The 25,357-nt window shown below is 35.2% G+C and overlaps 1 protein-coding gene across 1 annotated transcript; it reads left to right on the top strand.

Annotated features, from left to right (window-relative positions):
* Positions 1-691: 691 nt before the first annotated feature.
* LOC143633939 (uncharacterized) lies at positions 692-25,293 on the top strand (the record flags this gene model as incomplete). Its single annotated transcript, XM_077102147.1, has 4 exons — positions 692-790; positions 1,725-1,838; positions 22,786-23,481; positions 24,901-25,293. Coding segments are annotated over exons 1-4 (1,302 nt in total), but the record flags the coding sequence as incomplete, so codon positions are not given.
* Between the last annotated feature and the right edge of the window lie 64 nt (positions 25,294-25,357).

Genomic DNA, 25,357 nt, shown 5'->3' with positions numbered 1-25,357 from the left:
CGTTACTTATTGGACAAGTGTTAGCCAATAAGTAATATGACCACAGTCACAGATACGGTCGAGTGACAAGTACCTTTCGGTAATTTGTAAGCAGGCAGATGTAAAACATCTAAATGTTGTAACTGTAAAATGTGTCATTTATAAATGAATGTACTCACCAGTATATCCTGCTGATCAAATATTTTTAAACATGTTTCAGGTGACTTGTTAGAGACAAAGGAATGATGCCTGCAGACTTCCAGCTTAAATAAGTGGCTTGTCACCAGAATAAACGTGTTTTGTAAATTAGGGTTTATCCCTATAAAACTTATGTTTGTATAAAAATGGGTTTTATCCCAGTTTATGAAATAATATTTATGGTGTTTTTATAACTCTGATTAATTTTCCTAACTACGATTCTGATGAAATATTCCTGCTGTAAATTATTTTAATAAACATCGATACCAACACTCAACATTCACGGTTCCCCTCCCGGGGTATAGGGATTGGGGGCTGTGACAGCTGAAGTGGTATCAGAGCCATTGGTTTAAGCAATGTAGGTATTTTAACAATACCTAATTAAGTGTTAGGAAATAAATGTATTAACCTATGTGTTAACTTTTATGGATGAAATTTTAACTATACATAAATATAAATAATATGATTTTCTTTTGGAAGTCGTTGTTTTATTTTTTTTTTTTGATTAAACAGCATGAGTGAGCTTATAGAGGCTTTTGAGAACATATCGGTCAGTACGGAGGAGATGGAGACAGTAAACCCAACAACCGAAGAAAAACCAAATGAACCAATGGTATTCACTGCCCAGTCCTCGACTTCAACCTCAAATCAACCAAAAAGAAGAAAACGATATATGGACCGGAGAAAAGGAATGAGAAAACAACAAAGAAAAGTTATGATTCCAGTACCAAAACCACAACCACAAATTCAACCATCAACTGAACCACAACCCCCTACAAAACAACCCATCGCTAAACTTCCCATGGAAGAAAGGCTAGGCCAATGCCTAGATTAGTGTGAGTTCTTCCAACTAATAGTTAACAACATGGAAGCAGGAACCTCGACCAACCCAAACCAAAACCAAGAAAACCTGCTTCCCCCTGATGACCTCATAAACCAATCTCAGTTTGAAGAATGGTGGACAAACGATTGGCAATTCCACACAATGACCACAAACCCGTACGCACCATTCCAGCCGGAAACTGCCAACTTTCCCATGATAACACCGGAGCTAACCACACAACTCCGTCAATACGGGGAAGAACTTAATGAAACCGCCAACCGACTGAGAAACATCAGGGATAGCATGATCTGGCGATTTTACGATAGAGAACCCTATATATAATATAACTAATATAATATATATATGTGTGTGTGTTTATTACCGTAATTTCCTCTTTGTATAAAAAAAATGGAGTGTATGTATAAAATATAGTGATGCATATATATAGATTAGATATAGAATATAGTGACACATATGTACAAATATAAATGTCGCAAAGCTCGACGATTTTGACATATTCTGTGCCTATGTGTTAACATGTTTTGTGCTTATATGTGGATAATACCTTGCTTATTTTATTATTTAATTATGATATTAATATTCCTTCTTGTTTGAAATTCAGATGTCAAATGAAGTTTCTGTTAACAACCGTGAAAATAATCTTGAAAATTCCAATCAAGAAAGTGCTCTAAATATGAATGCTATTGACAATATGATAGCTCAGAGAATTGCTGAAGCAATCCCACAAATTGTTGCGGCCATTAGACAACCAGTAACTGTCATTAGAGATAAAACCGAGAGCAATAAACGAAAATCTGATACTGAAGCTAGTAATAGTGTGAATGGAGGAAATAAAAATAAACAACCTAAAAAGTTAAAAACTAATGGTTGTACGTACAAGGATTTCTTGGCCTGTAAGCCAATCGACTTTTCTGGAAATGAAGGAGCTATTTTAGCACTACGCTGGTTAGAAAAGACAGAAGTTGTTATAAGAACTAGTAAATGTGCTGAAGAAGATAAGATATTGTATGCTTCTAATCTCTTTATTAATGAAGCATTAGAATGGTGGAATACAGTCCTTCAGGCAAAAGGAAGCAACATAGTTGACATTTTGACCTGGGGTGAATTCAAAGAAATAGTAGAAAGAAAATTTTGTCCTCCACATGAAAGAGAAAAGATTGCTACTATGTTCTTGAATCACAAGATGGAAGGTGTGAAATGTCGTGAGTATACGACAAAATTCTTTGAATATGCAAGAATGGTACCGGCTCTGGCTTCGCCAGAAACAGTACTAATTTCTCGTTATATTTGAGGATTAGTAAGTGAAATCCGTGATCTGGTAAAATCGGCTAGACCTCAGACTATTGAGGAAGTAGTTGAACTAGCCAATACCATGACAGACGGATTAATCCGAACACAGGAAGAAAACAAAAAGAAGGAATTAGCCCAGAAAATTTCTCAAGAATTCCGAAAGAGAGGGACAGGGCAATCCTATGCTCAGCCTTTTTGTAAAATCTGCAGAAAGAGACATTCAGGAAGATGTGCTTTTAAAAATACTAAATTTTGCAACTACTGCAAGATAGCTGGTCATACGGATGAAGAGTGTAGAAGAAAAGAATCCCGTGTTTGCTATAATCGTGGAGAACCTGGCCACATCCGTCCTGAATGTCCCAAGTTGATAAAGGTGTCTGACAATAAAGCTAAGAATTCGGATGGACCTAAGAGGAACGCAAGAGCTTTTCAGCTTACTGCACAAGAGGCAGCAATGATTCCAGACGTCATTGCGGGTACGTTTCTTATTAATGACGTTTACACTAAAGTACTATTTGATTCCGGAGCAAATCAAAGTTTCATAAACAAGAATTTTTGTCAAGTCTTAAACCAACCATTAACCAAACTTAAACAAGTTTGCATAGTAGAAACATTCGACGGAAATCCTACTTATATTCATGAAGTACTTCAAGGAGAAAATATAAATTTATTAGGTCACAAGTTCAAATCAAATTTGCTTCCATTGAATTTGGTCGGATTCGATGTTATATTAGGAATGGACTGGTTAGCAGCCAATCATGCTCGAATCCTATGTTATAAAATTCTGTTTAGATTCGTACGCCAACAAGAGAGATTATTACAATTCAAGGAGACAAAGTTCTTAGACCTAAGAAGTTTATATAGATAATGAAAGCGGCAAATTTCTTAAGAAAGCAGGGTATAGTATATATGATTTCTGTCATCATTAGCGCCAAAGGAAGGGAGCTAAAAGAAATTCCGATAGTATCAGAATATTCTGATGCTTTTCCAGAAGATTTACCGGGACAACCGCCTGATCGTGAAGTAGAATTCAGAATTCATGTGATCCCAGGAACATCACCAATTGTTAAAGCACCGTATCGCTTAGCGCCAACAGAAATGTTAGAATTGAAAAAGCAATTAGACGATTTGCTAGAAAATGGTTTTATACAACCAAGCTCATCACCCTGGGGAGCACCAGTGCTGTTTGTTAAAAAGAAAGATGAGTCGATGCGTATGTGTATCGATTATAGAGAATTAAATAAGGTCACAATTAGGAATCGGTATCCCTTACCGAGAATTGATGATCTATTTGATCAACTTCAAGGAGCTCGATATTTTTCAAAGATCGACTTACGCTCAGGATACCATCAATTAAAGGTGCAGGAAGAAGACGTTCCTAAAACTACTTTTAGAACCAGATATGGTCACTACGAGTTTATAGTTATGCCGTTTGGTTTAACCAATGCACCAGCTGCATTCATGGATATGATGAATCGGGTATGTAAACCGTATTTGGATAAATTTGTGATCGTTTTTATAGACGATATACTTATTTATTCCAAAACTAGTGATGATCATGTCAAACATCTTCATACACTTTTAACACTATTGAGAAAAGAGAAGCTTTATGCTAAATACCCAAAGTGTGAGTTTTGGTTACAAGAAGTGCAATTTCTAGGTCACTTGATTAATCAGGAAGGTATTCATGTTGACCCTGCCAAAATAGAAGCGATCATTAAATGGGAAATTCCTTAAACTCCTACAGAAATTTGAAGTTTCTTAGGATTAGCAGGATATTATAGACTCTTCATTCAAAACTTTTCCCGAATAGCAGTTCCGTTAATAAAGTTAACATGTAAAAATGTTAAGTTCGAATGGGGAGATAAGCAAGAAGAAGCTTTTGAAACTTTAAAAAAAAAGTTAACAAATGCCCCAATACTTGCATTACCAGAAGGAACTGAAGATTTCATAGTTTGTTGTGATGCTTCCAAGTCAGGATTAGGATGTGTATTAATGCAACGTGAAAAAGTTATTGCTTATGCATCCAGACAATTGAAGAAGCATGAAGAGAATTACACAACACATGATTTAGAATTGGGAGCAATAATTTTTGCCCTAAAAATCTGGAGACATTATTTGTATGGTAGCAAGTTGACTGTATTCACAGATCATAAAAGTTTAAAGTATATATTTGGGCAAAAGGAGCTCAATATGAGGCAAAGACGTTGGATGGAAATTCTTAGCGACTATGATTGTGAAATCCAATATCATGAAGAAAAGGAGAATGTAGTAGCTGATGCATTAAGCAAAAAAGAGCATGAGAAACCTAAAAGAGTACGAGCTCTAAGATTAGAACTTCAAATCAATTTAATTGATGAAGTGAAAAATGCTCAAAAACAAGCAATGGAAGGAAATAACATTGCTGATGAAAAAAGAAATGGTACAATTGAACAATTGACCAAAGGAAATGATGAGATCCTCCGAATGGGGATTAGAATTTGGATACCAATCATTGGAAATTTATGAGAAAGGATTCTCGAAGAAGCTCATAAATCCAAGTATACGATGCATCCCGGAAAAGATAAAATGTATCAAGATTTAAAGAAAACCTATTGGTGGATAGGAATGAAAAAGGACGTAGCTAATTATATTTCGAAATGTATAACTTGTTCGCAAGTTAAAGCTGAATATCAAAAACCATCAGGATTACTTCAACAATTAGAAATGGCAGAATGGAAATGGGAATTAATAACAATGGATTTTGTTACCAAATTACCTACAACGAGAAGAGGTAATGACACAATCTGGGTGATTGTGGATAGATTAACAAAATCAGCTCATTTCATACCAATGAAGGAAACTTTTAAAATGGAACAATTAGCTAAACTATATGTAGACAAGGTTGTCTCATTACATGGAATTCCATTATCCATCGTATCTGTAACGCCCGTTAATTTCCGACAAAAGGTTTAATCTTGTAGTGTTATGTACACCTTTCGGGCTTGACCCGGCATTCTCCCGGGAGCTCCTTGCAACCCTCATAAACATTTCTCACTTAACTTTTCTTACAAATTCGATCTTTAGTAAAGTGGAGGGGCTAGGATGTATTATTATTATATTATTATACAAAAAAAATAATAAAACCCTAAACCCCTAACCCATCACCGATCGGCGCCCCTCCTCCCCCTCTCTTCTCGATTTCCGTGCAAGACCAGCCCGTTTCCGGCCATCCAATCTTCAATTCCAGGTCGGTTCTATCTTAGTATAACTCTTTTTCACCATTAAACCCTTTGTTGAACACGTTAGGGTTGAGTTTTGATTATAACAATTTCTGACAGATTCGTACTCGTTTATTGCTTGGTCTGTAACTCAATGAAAATATATTGTTTTTGATTGATTCTTGTTTCTATTATGTTCTACTTTGAGTCTAGTTTCCAGAAAGGTATAATACGTATTTTTTGGACGAGATTTGAATACTTTTTATGATTTTATAAGATCGAGTGTCAAAGCTGATGCGGGATGACGGATTCTGGTCTGTCTTCCTGACATCATAACCCTTTTTCGACAACTCTAAATTGGTTGGTTTCACTTCTAGAAGTTAATATTTTGAGTTAGGAACCAAAAACAATTGGAATCGTTTAATTTGGCTGGGTAATGAATTTTATAAAAATAAAACCATTTTGTTGCGCGCTGAAATAGCTGCACATACCTTTCTGTGTTGGAGGAATTTTTATGATTTTTGTGTCCACTAGAAAAATATAATAAAAATATTTTTATAAACTTAAGATATTTATACAACTCTGGTAAAAATTTAATAATTTAATTCCGTGGTTTTCCTATGTAATAAAATACATCTTTTCATGCTACAACCTGCATGTTATATTCGTTATTGATCGATAAGTTCGTTTTAGGCTTAACCGGTGGCTGCCCTTGCTCGCATCTTTCGGGGCTGTTATAATTGAAGTTCGTGCTCCGTCATCTTCTTAGGTATGTCTAGTGTAATATACTTTAGTATCATGAGTTTTGGCAATCGTTAGATTGGTCAACTGTTGATGACGTGAAAACTAGGTTTCGGTTGTCTAGTTTGTCAATTGTTACGTCTAGCGCGTTGTTTGAGGGAATTAACAACCAATTCGGGTGTTGTAGCCTCGGTAGGATTTGTTGGCTGTGAAAAACTATATTTTTATGTTATTGGGGCTGAATTGGTTGTCGGTTACTCAAACGGGTCGGTGCGGCGCAAATTCGCGTTTATTAGTAATTTGTGCATCGTGCTTGCGAATTACCGACCCATCCAACTCGTGTAGTGTCGTGTGGACTTGTTGGCTGTGATTTTACTAAATTTGGTCCACACGGGGCTGAGTCGGTATCTAAGTGCATAAACAACCCGTTAACGCGCGTATTCGATAAAGTCAACAACTTTCGGGGGTAAATTGGGAACCCTTTGTCCCCGGGATTAACTAAGGGTGGTTTTGGTAAATACATGGCCTCGGGGGATGATGTAATTGAATTTGGTAATGTCAAGGCTTTAGGTCAATCAAATCATGTTAGAACGTCTCGTAGGATAAACGAGTCGGTAGGTTTAGTTAGTAATCTTTGTGTGCAATCCGACAGACTTGTAAACTGTGGATTGGCTTTGAAGTTCTCAAACTCTTTGGTGTTTGTGTGGCTCGTTTCAGGTGAGTTCATGATGCCCTTTTTACTCTTTTTATGTAAGGCCCCGTTCCCGGTAACCCTACTATGGTGTTGGATTTACTCATAAACACAGTTCTAAAATCAGAGTTAATTTAAACTTTCGCGGAATAATTTAAAACTTCAAACATCACATTACAAACATTCATTTTTGTCTTAACATACAAATTGTCTTTTCATAACATAACATAAAATAGTCTTGACACTTCTTCATAGATGCCAGTCTCTTTAGCTCGTGCCATGTGTCCTTCCTCAAGCCAACTGCCTCAACCTATCTGCTTAAACAATATCGCATGGGAGGTTTCGTTTCGCTTCGCATGGGAGCGCTTCACTTCGCATGGGAGCGTTTCTCTTAGCATGGCTGAGCGAAGCGAAATGCCTTCCTTTCTTAGTTTTTACCATTTTAAAGCCATTTTACTTCGTGGCTCTTCCTCAGGACCTGATTTTTACTCTTTCCCAACTTTCGACACATTCTGACCCCATGCACCTGATTCTGAACCCATCTCTCAAAGTCCAAACACCACCTTTTATCACAACGTGCACCCGAGAGGTAATAACTTACCAAGTTTGTATTTTTCTTACATTTCACAACCCGATTAATCATTATATCTGTTTGCATGCCGATTCTAACCATAGAACTTAACCAGTTAAACCGAAACCTACCTTTTGCTTCGGGTTTGAGTTCAGATCGGGACGACACGCAGGATCTTCCAAACGTTTCTTGTTGCTCGATGAAGTTGAACACAAGATTCACCTTTCTTTTGCTCGGATTTGGATCCGGGTGTTTGAGAGAAGAAGTGTGTGTTTTTAGTGTGTGGGGAGGGAGACAAAAATGGTGAAATGGTGCGTGGGTTGGGTTTATATAGTGGGTTATGGGTCCCACCACCCACTCTCCATTCCCATTTCAAATCCTTATCCAAACATTTAACACACGACTAACTTAACGACACACAGTTAATAACAAAACTTTCCGTCATTTATTATATAACAAAAAGTTGGATATTACATTTTACGTTTTGGGCTAGCATACACACCGTAATACGATTTTACCCGATTTTACTTGTTACAACTAATTGGATGGTAGTACATAGCCTTAGTTGTATTTGTGCATTTATAAAACTATGAGTGGATTGTGTTCTATGTCTTAGGATATTTTAGACCCGTTTATGGTCATATATTCCTTAAGGTTATACATATTACTTGTGCTCTAAGCTCGAGTTTGCTATTAGGCTTAGTATTGAATGCCTAGATTATCCATTATTTATGGATTGTATGTGATGATAATGTTGGTTGGATATTTGAATTAGATGTTTGTATGTGTGTATGTAAATGTGTATGTGTTGGTAAACTGTGACCGGGTCAAATATATTACTCGGGGAAGACCCGGGGTGAGGAGGCCCGTGTTGCATGTTTATGACGCGGCTGGGTCAAATATATTACTCGGGGAAGACCCGGGGTTAGGAGGCCCGCCGTTCTGTAAACCGTGGTCCGGTCAAATATATTACTCGGGGAAGACCCGGGGTGAGGAGGCCCGTATCACGTGTTTGGTATGTTAAACCACGACCGAGTCAAATATATTACTTGGGTATGACCCAGGGTGAGGAGACTCGTGTTGAGTGATTTTGTTTTATTAAACTATGACCGAGTCAAATATATTACTTGGGGATGACTCGGGGTGAGGAGGCTCGTGTTGCATGATTTTAAAGGTTTTGTTAAACCGCGGCTGGGTCAAATATATTACTCGGGGAAGACCCGGGGTGAGGAGGCCCGTGCTGCGTGAAAAGAGGTTTAATGTTTTATTTACTTATGATTTGGTTAAGAAAAGCTATTTATGATTTTATGGACTCATGATTTTCCCCTACATTCCATACTCATGGAATTTAAATTTTTAATGAATGTCGTTTATGAAAACTTGAACTCACTCAGCTCAAGCTGACTTTGTGTGTATATTAGATTGACTTTCAGGTTAAGAAGTGGATGCTACCGCTTGGACGTGCTGGATGCTACTCGGGAGGTTGAAGGCATTTCTGGTCGAGGATTTCCAATAAAACGGATATTATATTTATATTTGATTTTTGGACACTTGTACCCATGTTTGGGATTTTCTTTAAATAATTACACTTTTTCCGCTGTTATTTACTCTGAACTTGTTTTAAATAAAAACGAATCGTTTGGTTTTAAATTTTTGTGAAATTGTGGATGTGATTACCAACTGTAGGATTCCCGGCTTTCGGGGTCTTACAGTATCTAATCGAGATAGCCGTTTTACTTCTCATTTTTGGAAAAGTTTTCAAATAGCCATGGGAACGAGGTTAAACTTGAGCACAGTATACCATCCACAGACTGACGGTCAAAGTGAAAGGACCATACAAACGTTGGAAGACATGCTAAGAGCTTGTGTGATAGATTTTGGTGGAAATTGGGACGACCATTTACCACTGATAGAATTCTCTTACAACAACAGTTATCATACAAGTATTAATGCTGTCCCATTTGAAGCACTTTATGGACGAAAGTGCAGAACACCAATGTGTTGGGCAGAAATAGGAGGAAAACAATTATCAGGTCCTGAAATCATACAACAAACTACTGACAAGATAATTCAAGTCAAGGAAAGATTAAAGACCGCACGAGATCGTCAGAAGAGTTATGCAGATCATCGACGCAAACCATTAGAATTTCAAGTTGGAGATAAAGTGTTACTAAAGGTATCTCCATGGAAAGGAATAGTCCGATTTGGTAAGAAAGGAAAGTTAAGTCCAAGGTTTGTTGGACCATTCCAAATTATTAAAAGAATTGGATCAGTAGCCTACCAGCTGGAGTTACCAGAAGATATGGCCGGTATACATGATGTATTTCATGTAAGCAACCTAAGGAAATGTCTAGCTGAAGAATCATTAAAAATACCCCTTCAAGATATAAAAGTAAACGAAAAATTGAAATTCGTCGAGAAAGTATTACAAATTAAAGATAGGAAGATCAAGAATCTCAAGCATAAAAGAATAGTTCTAGTCAAAGTAAAATGGGATTCAAAACGTGGACTAGAATATACTTGGGAATTAGAATCAGAAATGAAGCGGAAGTACCCACACCTATTTCAATAGATCTCGAGGACAAGATTTAAAATAAGGAGGGGAGACTATAATAAACCATACTAAAGACTAAAATAATCAAAGAAAGAAATGAAGAAATGAGGAAGAAAAGAGAAGAAGTAAAAGGAAGAATGGAAAATATAAAGGAAAAATTCCATTCCACATTGATGGAGGAAAGAAAATGGAAGGCTTCCACCATGGTATAAATAGAATTTCTAACTCTTGTCCCACATTGCTAGATTAGAAAACTTGTAAGCTCTTTATAAGGAAGAGAGTTCACATGATAATGTTCTTATGTGAACAACCACTCTCCCTAGTCCTAGCAAAGGGTGCGAAGCACCTGACGCGCACGCGCACGGGCTCGGGCGAAGTGCGATGGGCGCAATGTGGCGCTTTGATGGCGCACTTTCCACTTCGCACGCTTGCATCGCCGCGATACGCGAAAGAGCATGCAACTTCGCGATACGCGAATAAGTATGCAACGTGTCGAGCCACGTGGTATAGCTAGGGCTGACTCGATAAACCTACTGCAACTTCGCGATACGCGAAGATTCCTTCGCGATACACAAAGATGCTTGTCGAGCCACGTGGTATAGCTAGGGCTGACTCAACAACCCTACTGCAACTTCACGATACGCGAAGATGCTTCGTGATACGCAAAGATGCTCAAATCCGAGTATAAATAGGGAGGAATCCTGGACTGCATAAATCGTTCAAAAACTCTTAATCTCTCTCTAAAATTTTCTTCTATAAGGCTAGTATTATACCAAGTAATTATAACGGTACCTCTCCGATCGAAAGGAACTTTTATAACACGAATCCAAAAGCTTTACCTAACCAAGGTATAACATAGTGCCATCGTGTAAAGTTTCATGTCTCGTGATTATCGTTATAATTATGGGTTTATACTAATATAGTTATACTACATTGTGCTTAATCTAGGTGCTTAACATCAGAAGGCTTGTTAAATATAAACTTGCAAGGTGTGACATTCGAGTTTTTGCACAACTCACATTTGCGTGAGACAACTGATTTTCCAATGCTGTCATGATGCTTTTCTAAATCCATTAAACTCATGACCGATAGTTTAAATATTTTCAAAGGATTTAAACTACATTACAGTGATTAAGTCTCTGTAGACTTACGGGATGGTTACTACTAGTATTGTGGGGTGTTGTATACAAGGCTTGCCTACTGGGCTATTACACGTTACTTATTGGACAAGTGTTAGCCAATAAGTAATATGACCACAGTCACAGATACGATCGAGTGACAAGTACCTTTCGGTAATTTGTAAGTAGGCAGATGTAAAAACATCTTAATGCTGTAACTGTAAAATGTGTCATTTATGAATGAATTTACTCACCAATATTTCCTGCTGATCAAATATTTTTAAACATGTTTCAGGTGACTTGTTAGAGACAAAGGAATGATGCCTGCGGGTTTCCTGCTTAAATAAGTGGCTTGTCACCAGAATAGAGAAACGTGTTTTGTAAATTAGGGTTTATCCCTATAAAACTTATGTATGTATAAAAATGGGTTTTATCCCAGTTTATGAAATAAGAATTATGGTGTTTTTATAACTCTGATTAATTTTTCTAACTACGGTTCTGATGAAATATTCCGCTGCAAATTATTTTAATAAACATCGATACCACCACTCAACGTTCACGGCTCCCCTCCCGGGGTATAGGGATCAGGGGCTGTGACATTCTGGGTGATGATATTTAGTAATTATGTTATACTGAATGAATGCTTATGCTTATAGTAATAGGCCCCTTAGACTCTAAAATCTGATCTTAGGAGAATATTCTTTATGACTCATCATAGAAAGAAGCAATAAAGAGAACACGTTTGCATGGAACTCTTTTCAAGATGCGAAACGCATATAATCATAGTAGTTCATCTAAAGACCAGCTAAAATTGTTCTGAGAAGACTGGCTTAGAAGGATGGCAAATATGAATGTAGGTATCGACAAGATAAATTCCTCCTCATGATAGAGACAAGATTAACCTCAGAGAACCAGTGTTTAAATTAGAGGCAGCATCTAGTAGTTTACTTTGGTAGACTTATCAAAGTTTGGTGTGTGCTTACATAATGAAGTAGATTATGTTGCACAGCACAGTTGCACTCATAAAGATAATTACTTGACTTAAGATCTAAAGTTAATTAAGGATCTTGACAGAAAAGCTCATACCATGATAAGTAGCTAACGCTATCATCTCAAGGAAGATTACCTTGCGATCAAGGAAATATGTTGTTGTTAATACCGACTAAAGATTTTATTCAGATCAGAAACGCTCACCCGGTGACGATAAAGAATCTAAAAATCTATATAAAGGTAAGCTATCGGAAATCTAGAAAGTAAAGCAAAACATTAGAATGTTAGACCCCCCACGCTCTGTTGAATATCGAGGACGAGATTCAAATAAGGCGGGAAGAATGTGACACCCGGTAAATTATTATTTTTCATAATCAAAATTAAGACATGTTTAGACCGGGTTAAGTGAGAAATTAAGACCGAAAGTTAAAATATTGTTTTATTCTAAGAATGAAGGTAATATATTTAATGGAAAGCATGTGAGAAGTCAGACTAAATAAAGAAATTTTGGTGATAAATTAGAAGAAACGAACGTTTTTGGTTAAACGTGTGAATATTCAACTCGACATTTGAGAAACTATTCATAGGTGGATCCAACTGAATAGTGTAGAGGATTGAAAACCGAGAACGAAGTCCAAAACGTGACTTAAGTTTGAGTTATCACGAAGCGGGAAAATGCAAATTAGTATTTTCAAACGTGGTTGTTAAAGCACATATACCGATGAGCTTGTAAAATTTAATACTATCTCCATATTTGAGATTTATTGTTTGGATAAAATAAATAGAATAGACATCATAAGTTTGGATGAGTTGTTTTTGGGAAAAACAACTACACTAGTTTTATTAAGTTCGGAATAACACGGAACCAACAACGGATAAAGATCAACAATAATTTATTAGCAAAGATAATAAGCTAACGAGACAAATTTATCTTGCGAACGAAAAAAATATTTTGACGAAATATATTCGGAAAATATAACGTCACTTGAAGTAGTGGATTCATTGGAGAGAGAGACCAAAACGCGATCGCAAAACGCATTAAAAACCATATGTATGAAAGACCAACCACACTCATTTTCTCTCATAATATTATAGCAGCTGAAAAACTTAGAGAGAGAGAGAGAGTAGAGAGAGGTTAGAGGATTCCGGCAAGGTGGTTAGCGGAAGACAGCGGTCTGGTGGCAGCTGGAGCCCGTCTTCTACCCAGAACCATTTTTCGATGTCCCGAACGCAATGGTAAGCTCTGATCGTCCTAATTTTGAGCTTAAGTTTTTTAAAAGATGTTTTAAAATCTAGAAAGATAGTATAAATTTTGCATGTCTGTAATGATCGTTCCATAACTGAAAATCTAACGGTCCGATAATCTTGATTTTTTACAGAGGGTTCATAACCCATAGATAATCATTTTGAATAGTGGAGATGAGAATCAGAGTAGTTTAAGTTGGGTTTCTAGACTCGTTTTCGGGTTCAGTTCGCTAAGCGGATTTTCAAAACACAGATCTAAAGAAATGCAGATTCCCGGAGATCCGACAGTCGAATCAAGCTGAAATTTTTGGTGAGCCTTCCTAACACATAGATATTTGATTCCACAAAAGTAATCGATGATCATATGTCTGGATTGTGAGTTATAAGATTCGTAAGTTACTGGCCAGATTTCATAACGAAATTAGTTTCTTAAAACTAGTTGCATGTAGGTTTTGAGTTGTCGTACGGACTATATGAGACTGGAGAAACGATCGTGAAGCAAAAACGATGTTGGTATATCCGGATCACATTGCATGCGGGTTTTGAGGAGATTTCTATACGCGAACCTTAGGTGAGGAGGTATATATTTTATATCTTTTAGTGTTGAAAAAGTTATATAACGAGAGATTAGTATAAATATTGTTATCGGCAATAACTTGGACAATGAAAATGTTGTTATAATTATTTAGAAAACCTTTAGTTAATATTGAGTGTTAAAAAGGGTACAATCGAGACATGGACGATTTCATGTAAATTTATGATATAAAAATATATATACGATATTTGAACAAAATATTTTATTCAGATAACCGGTTAATTAAAGGTTATTATATTTTACAATAAATATATACTTTTTATTAAATAACGTCCATGTTTAGTTTTGAGAAATGTATTAGTTATACAACGATTGTTTGAAGCTAAGTTGTTTATAATTATACAATATTTTGAAACATTTGATTCAGTTATGATTATCTAAAACGATATAAGTTCGTAATTTAATTATTATAATTGTGATAAATAAGACACGTGAGGATAAACAAGTTAAGTTAGGATGCGTTCCTACTTGTATATGTGTTTATGTGTTAATATATTTGGTATTAAACTTAAGAAGCCATTTATCAATGGATGGTCGTTGTTAAGATCTTGCATCAACTGGTTATGTATCACCTCATATGTGTTAATTGTGCTGAGACAAAGGTGAGTTCTCACAATCCCCACCTTTTAAATGTTTTAATTAATTATAAATGTTTTGGGGGGAAGAACACGTTTCATGGATTGCATTTTATTTTTACAAACGTATTAAATGGGATGAGTTAAATTAGACTGTCGTGAAATACTTAGGTAAGGAAACAGCAGCCTAAATATAGTATGAACGCGAATGTGAGGAAACAACTGCTCGGTCGTTCTAACTGTTCACCTTGGTATAGGGCACAGAAATATTGATAGACTATCAAGGTGACGCCTTGCCTGTCGACCAGCCACTCTAATTAAATGTTCGGGGCAAATATTTTAAGTATTGTATTCTTCGGGTTATTGATTTAATAGTCATACGTGTGTCACATTCTTAGCTAGCTTATGACTAATACGGTTTGTTTAAAGAAATAAAATGTTAATATTATACACTTTAAGAAAGCTTTGTTTAAAGGTGTTTGAAGGTTACCTTCGTAAAAATTCAAAGAGGATTATGTGTGAATATAACTATCACACTTTGGATTTAAAATGTTATATTCATACGCTTTTTCAATTAAAACAAAAGTTGACTTCAGGCCATATGGACGAAGTGGTATTTATGGAAATAATTAAACAAAGAAAAACTTTGTTTCAATAAAATAAATATGAAATAAAGTGCAAGATCTAAAGTTAATAATGATATTCTCATTGATTAAAATGAAGATATAATTAATGTAAAAGTCGAAAGCTATTACATCATGGTTTTTAAATTGAGAACTCACCAACCTTTGTATTGAAAAAAATTTTATATGTGTTTTTCAGGGAAATGAAAAATGAATGCTTTGTGGAGATGATGTGGTAAAAACAAGTGTAATACTCGAATGTTGGACATCTATTTTAAACAAAACGTGTACTATGGCATGTGTATCTTTATGACATTCAATAATGAATAAAAGTCCAACTTGTATGTGAATATGTTGTGCTTAAATACTGATGGCTAAACGACATCTGTCACGTCCAAATTAGTTGACTAAGTCTTCCGCTGTTAAATTAACTTTTTTGGGGTGTGACACCTTTTTCATAAGACAAATATTTGTGTTCATGTTTGTTCATTTTAAAAAAAAAATCAGCATATTCATGTTCGATTATGTTGGTTAGTTAAAAATCTAAGAAGCCTACACATCTCAATTGAATGAGCCCTAACGTTAAATAAATATAATTAACGTAACAAACTACTATATACGTATTAAATTAAAACAGAATTACGTTAAAAAATAAAACAAATTATTAAAAAATATAAAAATAAAACGATTACAAACAAAACCTAAATAAAACCCTGTAACACGGGGGCTAAAACCTAGTGTGTGTGTGTATGTGTATGTGTATTTGACCACAGATACTTCTCATACTTCTCATTTTTCTCTTCATTTGCATTTTAATTTTTCCTTATATATATAACCATTCTATATATGATCTCCACTAGTACTTGTGTAATATAAACATATGGGTATGTTTATATAATTCGGTTTATGTAAATTCTAAGTATGGAATGGTGGTATATTGTCACACCCCGACTAGCACAATGCGGAAGCGTAAAACGGGAATGTAACAGACACCTCTGGTATCAACAACATTGTTTATAAAGAAACATTACAAACTAATTTACGTTATATGACATTGATAAATCTTTGTGTTCAAACTACGTGTTACAACAAACTACGTTCGTTAAACTATTATATTCGTACTAATAACCTTGCATCTATTCACATAGCATCGAGTATGTTCCACAATAGATAGCACAACATCACTTTATTCCAACTTTGGTAATCCTGAAAAGCAGTTTAAAATGGGTCAACTACTGGAGTTGGTGAGTTTCACGAGTTTCAAGAAAACAGTTATGAATATTCACAAGTTAACACTTGTAATCATGATACAAGTATGTATGTATGTAAACGATGTAATTATGCTAAGCTACAGTGAAGCCTTGACTGTATGTGCTGCGTGCATCCATTTCCCACGCTCAATCAACCACTGTGGCTCCCCTTCCGCCCACAACATGCCCCGGTAGCTATGTCTAACACTACATAGCCTGTATATATAAATATGGTCATGTGCAAACGGTGCTATGTGACACGGAAACCAGGCCGATTCCGTTTGGGTTTGTCAAACCAATAGTACTATTCACAAGCCACCGACTCGAAGTTAATCACTGTGATCGTGGGGACTTTCGTGTGTTAGCACTTAGATAATTCACATCATTACAAATTTCAGATATGTATACATAATCAAACATGCTTTTCACCCCAAAAGTTCGTAAAACTGTTTAAAGAGTGGGGTCATGAAACTCACTGTTTAGTAGATAATCAGTAGCAAGTCGGTTCGAGGTTTGTGTAACTCGTAATCACGGTTTCCGATAATCAATATTATAATAATATTAATATTTTAATATTATTATAATCTCAATACTAAACTGGGCTGTATAACTAATCTGGGTATAGTTGGAACGCCCAGAAAGTGGCAATAGGCTTAGATTGTGATGTTGTTCAATGTCTAATACTCAAAACCGAACTTGGCTTAGATTCTCGTTTTCCCAGCTGGGCCAAGTTGTTCGTTTACGCGTTCAGAAAACAGTTATGGAGAAATAAGCTTGGCTAAATGTGTTGGTTAATAAAATGATTAAGTTATAAAGAAATATCACATATTGTGGTCCCGGATTAGCTACGGGGCCCGTTTCCGTTTATTCAGTTTGTTTTGAGAAGAAACGTGCACAATCTATCTAGATTATCCAGGTTTCTCATAAAAAGGTTCGTTTTTAATTAATTAATCCAAAAATATGATTTTTGATCACTCTTGGTGTTTTGATATTCTCGCAGGTTCGTTAATCGCGAACTTGCCGGTTTTTATTAAAAATTGAATTTCTTTAATTTTTAAATTAGCATAATTAATTAACCGTTAATCATTAAGTTATGAAAATTTAGACACTTATCAATTAAAATATGTAGATTTTTATAAAAATATTTTTGGAATTATTTACTGATTTATTAATTTATAAAAATTTATTTTATCAGCTATATTTCGCCTAAAAATCGTCCGTTTATCCCAAAAAATTTCCAAAAATTCCACAAAAATTCCTAAATACTCAAATTATGTCTCAAAACAACCTGTATCAATTCTAGAATGTAAAAAGCTCGTGCAATATTCTTTTCGGCCCAAATTCGGCTATAAAAATTCACACGAACGCATATGCACAAAACACCCTTAGACTTCTCCAAATGATCCCAAAATTCATATGTGATCAAAATACATTAAATATGAGTTCCCTGAAAAATTTCATAAATTTTGAAGCATTTTAAGTATTTTTCCCCATTAAACGTTCCAATTCGGTAATAAATTCGCCAAATATTCTCGGATGGTCGAAAAATTACCAAATTTGAACAGGGACTCAATGACATGGTCCCTGATATCGCTAAAAAATTTCAAGATTTGACAATATTCACATCACAACCTTAACCTAAGCAGCCGTAAACGAGTGTTTCGGCATTACCTTAGCGGTTTTGATTCGTTTCCGCCTTTCTAATCAACTTTTCAAGCTCTTATGCTTCTATTCAAGCTAGATACAAGTCCTATATCACAAACCAAAAAATTTTTCATCAACATAACAACCCTTGAATTAGGATTTCGGCTAGTGCACAAAAACGAACTTTTGAACCGTAAAAATGCCGTTTCAACCCTCTAATCCGTGTTTACGGCAAAAAAAATCTATCAAACCAGGTTCCTTACCATGTGTATGATCAAAAAATGTCTATGGACCATTTTTAGGGTTTTTACATGGTTAGGAATGGTTTTTAGTAATCAAACTATGTTTACAAGTGATTAAGCGAGCTTTAACGAGTTAAAAATTAGCCAAAAATGAAGTTTTTTACCTTGTTCTTGCTGGGTTTTATGAAGATCAGGGCTGGTGTCCAGATTTTTTTATGAAAGTGATGTTGAAAATATCTTATACTTATTATATAATTAAAGGAAACCTTGGGGGGGGGGGGAGTTCCTCTAATGCGGCCGCCCCAAAGGTGGGGTCCTTGGGCCCCCCCTCCTGTTCATTTGTCTCGTTTCTCGTGCCTTTACATGAAATCCCGACCCCATATTTATTTCGGGTTCGGGTTTTGGCGCGAAAAACTTATCGGGTACGTTAAACAGTGCGAAAACGAGTGTTTTTCGGCTAGTTTTGTGTAAATTTATAAAAACATACTATATATGTTTGTAAAAATCAAAAATATTTTCACGGATCACTTAAAACTTTTCAATTAAGTGTTTGGTAAGTCTTTTTCTGCTTAACGGATGATACAATGCTTGGTTCGTAACTATCTTTCGCATTTAAATCTATAGCGGGTAGTTAAACGAGCATGTTTTCGTTTAACTTGTTTGCTATCGAACTAAGACCGTATTACTAATATTTTAGCTTATATTAAACGTACATCACTTATAGATGGCCCCCCGGGATATCTGGGTCATAACCCGACCCGTTCGGTTAATCGTTCGTTTGTTACGCAAAAAGCGTTTATTTGCTTAATCGATAAATACGTACGGAGGTGTACCTTGTTTTGGCTCAAATGTCACATATATTTTTGTTTATGTACTTTTATGAACTCTTGTTTGTGTGTTTTGTATTTACTCCAAATATAATATAACTAGATTTTATCCCCCGTATTACGGGGGTTTTTTACATTATTCGTCTTTAATATTTATATATGTATATTTGAATTTTAATTTTATTTATTGTAAGAAAGTTAATAATTAATATACTTGAGGTTTGATGATGAAATAGTTTCACAAATAAATGATGTGTTATAATCCGGTTTAAAAGCTATCTGAGTTTGGTGATACCCATTACTCGTTTATTTTCTTTATTATAAAATTTTTTGTTAATTATAAATAATATCTTTTTTTTAAATAAAATAGGATATTAATTTTTAGTATATTCCTATTTTATAGGATTTTCATATCAAATATTTGATGAGATTATTTTTTAATATAATGAAATGTTATAACCTTTTTAAGAGCTATCTGGGTTTGGTGAGACATTTACCCGTGAATTCGGGTCAAATTCGTGAGAAGCATTCATTTACAAATAAAGCAATTTGATGGCTTGAGAGAATGGCTGTTTTATATTTTTCGTTTTTTATATTTATTTTTTGGATTTTAATTTTCTTTATCGTAAGAAAGTTAATAATATACTTAGGGTTTCATAAATAAATGATATGTTATAACCCGTTTAAAAGCTATCTGGATTTGGTGACCTATGATCCGCTTATGTTTTTTAATATAAATTTTTTATTAATTATAAATAATATCTTTTTCTTTTTAAATTGGCTATTAAATTTTAGTATATCCCTATTTTATAGGATTTCCATATCAAATAATTGGTAAGATTAATTTTTAATTTAATGAGATGTTATAACCATTTAAGAGCTATCTGGTTTTGGTAAGACCCATACCAATTAATTTCGGTTAAATCAATGAGAGACCTCCATTTAAAAATCAAAAAATCTGGTGGCTTCCATAAAAGGGGGAGCGACCACATCGCGACACATAGGATTTTAGGGATTTCTTTTATATATATTATAGATGGTTTGTTTGTATGCTTTTATATTCACGTATTATATAAATATTAAAAACTAAATGGTTGTTATCTCACTAGTTTTCCTATTTATGAGATAAACCAATTAAATTTTTATATGTATGTATAGTATCACTTCTTTCAATATAGGTAGTTACATCAAATTTACTTTCAACATTGTTTTATTATCATTCTATGTTTACATAACCATATTGATTTCTAAGAGTTTTGCAACTTTAGTTTGTCAAAAATACATTTTTTAGTCCTTAATTTTAAGTTTCACATATATAATATAGGTAGTTACAACAAATTCACTTTCAACATTGTTTTATTATCATCCTATGTTTACATAACCATATTGATTTCTAAGAGTTTTGCCACTTTAGTTTGTCAAATATACATTTTTAGTCCTTAATTTTAAGTTTCACATATATATGGTTTGCCCTTCAAATTTAAGTTTCACATCTATATGTTTTTTGCCTATCAACTTTGTTTTCCATGTTTCGCATATATAGTTTGTTGGCTACTAAACTTTGGTGATGAAACTTTTGCCACGTAACTTTTGCCCTTATGAATCGAACCAACACCTGACCGATTTACCGCCGCATGCTAATCGCAACCCACGATAGCTTTTGAATTGCCATACAAGTTTCACATATATACTTTTTGACCCCTCAACATTTGTTTCACCTATTTTACTTTTTGGCTCATCAAATTTGGTAATGATTTTTTTTATTACATCTTTACTTTTGGTCCATTCAACTTTGGTAATTAATACACTTTTGCCACAATACTTTTAATGTAACACATCGAACTGATATTGGTCGATTTTCCGTTGCGTACTTGCCATTATGCACGCTAGCTTTTCGAACATGTAATGCATTTAACCCGCTTCACTACAACGCGCGGATATAATTACTTGTTATGTAAAAATAATATTTGGTAAGGTAAATCAGATAATTGTACATATGGCTTTTCTATCCAATCGTGCTAATTATCCTAAACTAACTAATAATCCTCATGAAAATGGGTCTGATCCCGACGGAACCATTTTACTTTTGAGCCGGGTCATTGCAATGTGCCGGACTTCTTGTCTGACCATCTAAACAGTTTTGGACCTAAATCTCTGTCGTGTCGAACCTATATTTGTAGTTTAGTTTATCAAGCCCAGTTATTCTAGTTGGGCCTTAAGTGTTGGGCCAATTATATTCGGTCTCTTGGTGTCTCTGTGGTTAGGTCTCTCGGTGTCTCTGTAGTTATTAGGCCTAGCCCTTTAGCTCTTCTCTTTAGTTGTTGGATTACTTCCACTACATTCCAATATTGTGAGCTTCCATGTTTGTTCTACAAGGATTGTCGGTTATTCTCTAACCTCTCCAGTTCAATTTATTGGAAAAACAAATTCGACCCTACTTTCAGGGTTGTTACTATGTTGGTGAATATGTTAAGACTGGTGTGGCAATGGTGTTATGGAGAAAAATATAGTAGAAAATTGAAGAAGAGACGAAAAAAACACGCCACGTTAAAATTACTTTATGGGTAAAATTAAAATATAAAGAGAGACAAAAATGACAAATGCGAGAAAGATTTGTGACCACACAAAAAACCCTTTAAAAAATAAATTCAAAAAAATCATAACTAAAAATATAAATAAATAACGAAAAAATTTAAAAAAAACTAAAATGTTTCCCCTATCATTCCCTTTAAAAAAAAACCCGACGAAAAGACACAATGCCGAGATCAAACACAAAATAACGAAAATGAACAAAATACACAATATAACTAAAAAAAGACACAATAGATCACAAAAATATAACATAATGTTAAGTAATATAACACACTATCAAGAAAAAAAAAAAAGATACAATGTCAAGGAAAAAAGACACAATTAATAAAGAAAATAAGCACAAAACACAATAATAAATAAAAAGGCACAATGATGTTTTTCATTCAATATTATTTTTTGGGAACGAGAAAGACGGTGAAAACATTTTTGTGTTTTACATTTTCATTTTTTTATTAAATTTTAAGTAATGTGTTTTTTTGTTTTCTTTTTTGAGATTTTTTTTTACTACAAACCTTCTCATCCTTTCTATTTTTGTCCTTATAAAATAAGTTGACCCTTACTTTATACCGTTTTTGTACTTTTTTTAATTACAGTATTTATATTATTTCCTTACCGAAAGATTTTTGATTCTAAAAAGATATTAAAAAACACTCATGTGCTAATTAGAAATTTTTTTTATTAACATTAAATTTTGGTGAAATGTGTAAGGAATTTTTGGTTTTAAAAGTTATTACCGGCCAAAAACCTACTCCAATTCCATGTAGTCAAAGACACGTGTCCTCCATCACTCTTTTTGATCTATTTTATAGTTTCATAGAGTATAGATGTTGATTTCTTTCGGTGTGGTTTTGTTCTTAAAATCCCCCAAAACAAGCTTTCCGATCGCCATCTTCAAACCTCCAAAACACAAGCAGACGAGATTATGATACATATTCGAGAACTCACAAATTTCTTTCACTACAAGAACAGTGAAGCCGTAACCAAATCGTTAAAACTAACCGTACTCGTGTTCTTAGTCTTCTCGATCTCCTTTTGTCGTTTTTTCCTCCCTTTTCGGCCGGCCGTCATGGTGGTCCACCGCCCCCGCTTGTCTCCACCACCGAGAAACCACCTCCCAGCCTTCTACCGAAATCTCACACGTGCTGTTTGGAATAGGTGGGTCTGTTCGCACGTGGCGGGACCGTCGGCGATACTCAGAACTTTGGTATGAGCCGAACGTTACCCGGGGCTTCGTCTGGTTAGAGGAAGACCCGGGTGACATGTTTTCACACCCGGGCTCGATTCCGTACAGGGTGTCGGAAGATCTGTCCCGGGTGAAAAACGTAGGGTCCAGCCCGGCGGTTAGAATCGCCAGAATTGTGTTGGAATCGTTCAAACTCGGGTTACCGGACGTGCGGTGGTTTGTCATGGGGGATGATGATACGGTGTTTTTTACCGACAACTTGGTGTTGGTGCTATCGAAGTACGATCACCGGCTGATGTACTACGTTGGTGGTGGTTCGGAGAGTGTGGAACAGGACGTGATGCACTCGTACGACATGGCATTTGGCGGTGGTGGATTTGCGGTCAGTTATCCGTTGGCTGCGGAGTTGGCTCGGATCTTCGACAGGTGTCTTGCTCGCTACACTTATTTCTACGGTTCAGATCAAAGGGTGTGGGCTTGTGTCACCGAACTTGGCGTTTCATTAACCAAAGAACGTGGGTTCCACCAGGTAATTATATGTGATGTGATCGTTCCGGTTAGTTTTCTAGATTCTTTTTTTATCTTAATTCATTTTTGAGAAACAAAAATTGCGTGCATTTAAAAAGTGTTCAATGGGTGGAGTTTGAATTGCAAGTAATTTAATTAAATATTAACTTAAGTAATAAATAATTTGATAAAATATTTAAATTTTTTGTGCAGTTTTAAAGTTAAAGTAAAATATAAACATAAGTAAGAAAAATACATGAGTAGTTGCGTTCTTAACTTCAGTAGTAAATAATATTTTGAGAAAAGAAAATGGTTCATATGAGTCGTTGAGTTGTTAACTTAACTAGTAAATAATATTTTGAGAAAAGACAATGGTTCGTATGTAAGTCTACTAGTTGTAGCAGGGCGGCAAACGTGATACTGGCGTGGTTTTAAAAAACGTGAAACTGGCGTGGTATAGGAGCTCTAAAACCACGCCGGAGGTTAACGTCCGAGCTGTAAACAAGGAAATCGTAAGGTAATAACGAGAGATGATGGGTCCAAATCCTTTATCAAGGAAATGGTAGGGTTTTAACGTTTAAATCATAAAAAGGTGTTAAATGGGTTTGTTAGTTAAAACCTCATTTCTTATGTGTGACAGTGACAGTGGACGTGCTTTAACTTGTTGTTTAAAGTCCACCACAACAGTTAACTTATACGGGCTGGTCTAACACAAGCTGGTTCGATGTAAAAGGCATGGCAAGAGACATAAAATATCATGTATCAGTATCACAATGTGATGTCGGGGCACGTGTCCCCTTAACACATGGTTACGTGTTGTCAATCTAAAAATTATAGGTTTTGTCAAAGGAGCTTTACCTAACTTCTAGAAATTTTAATCTGAAATATGTTTATTACTTAATTTTCTTTTTGAAAATTTATTTTATGTTTTTATTAATTTAGTAAAATTATATGTATTTTAAACGAAACTTTATAAAAGGGTACATGAATAAGACTGATACGATCATGCAAACTCATATTCGGATTAACAGTGGTTATCTAAAATTTTGCGCATAAGTTCAATAATTTAATATTGTTATCTGTTTATTTTTAGTTGTGTTTGATTTGGATTTGAAGTGTTACTTTGTTCCTATTTAATGTTTCGATGTTTTCACAATAAATATGAAAGAATTATTATTTTTGGTCTATTTTCCTTTTTTCTTTGTGTTCTTGAGAGATGGACTTGAGAGATGGACGGTTGTCTCGAATAAACGGCCGTATCAAAGATCCAGGTTGGTTTAAAAAAATTGTATTGCCAACAACTTTTTGAGGCATAGATTAGTAAAGTGATCATATGTAAGTGGTCCTATATATTCATGCCAACACGTGTTCTCATTTCCTCACCTCAACCTTTTCAACTTTTATGTAAGTGCAATAACGAATGTCTTTTTGATTGTTACAGATGGATGTTAGGGGAGATGCGTATGGTCTACTAGCAGCACACCCTATGACACCACTGGTATCACTTCACCACCTTGACTATATTAAACCACTGTTGCCGAACCAGACCAGGTATGAGTCCTTGAACACCCTAATCCAGACCTATCGGCACGACCCACCTCGAGCCATGCAACAGTCTTTTTGCTACCACAAAACTTGGTGGCATAAATGGTCAGTATCCGTCTCATGGGGTTACACCGTTCAGATCTATATGTCTATGTTGACGGCTCACGAGCTTCAAAGTCCAATGCGAACATTCCTCACATGGAAGAGCTTTAAAGATGGGCCTTTCACGTTCAATACACGCCCCTTGTCCGCCGGCCCGTGTGAACTTCCAGCAACTTACTTCATGCTGGGGATCACACTGTGACCACGTATGTAACACACGAATTGGCCAAGAAATGCAAGAAGGGAGATTA

Source organism: Bidens hawaiensis, unplaced genomic scaffold (genome assembly GCF_021521415.1).
Source record: "Bidens hawaiensis isolate Kalapana, Puna unplaced genomic scaffold, B.hawaiensis_p1.1 tig00006950_1, whole genome shotgun sequence".
NCBI lineage: Eukaryota > Viridiplantae > Streptophyta > Magnoliopsida > Asterales > Asteraceae > Bidens > Bidens hawaiensis.
Note: the sequence above shows the minus strand (reverse complement) of the source record. Positions and strands in the feature narration are given on the sequence as shown.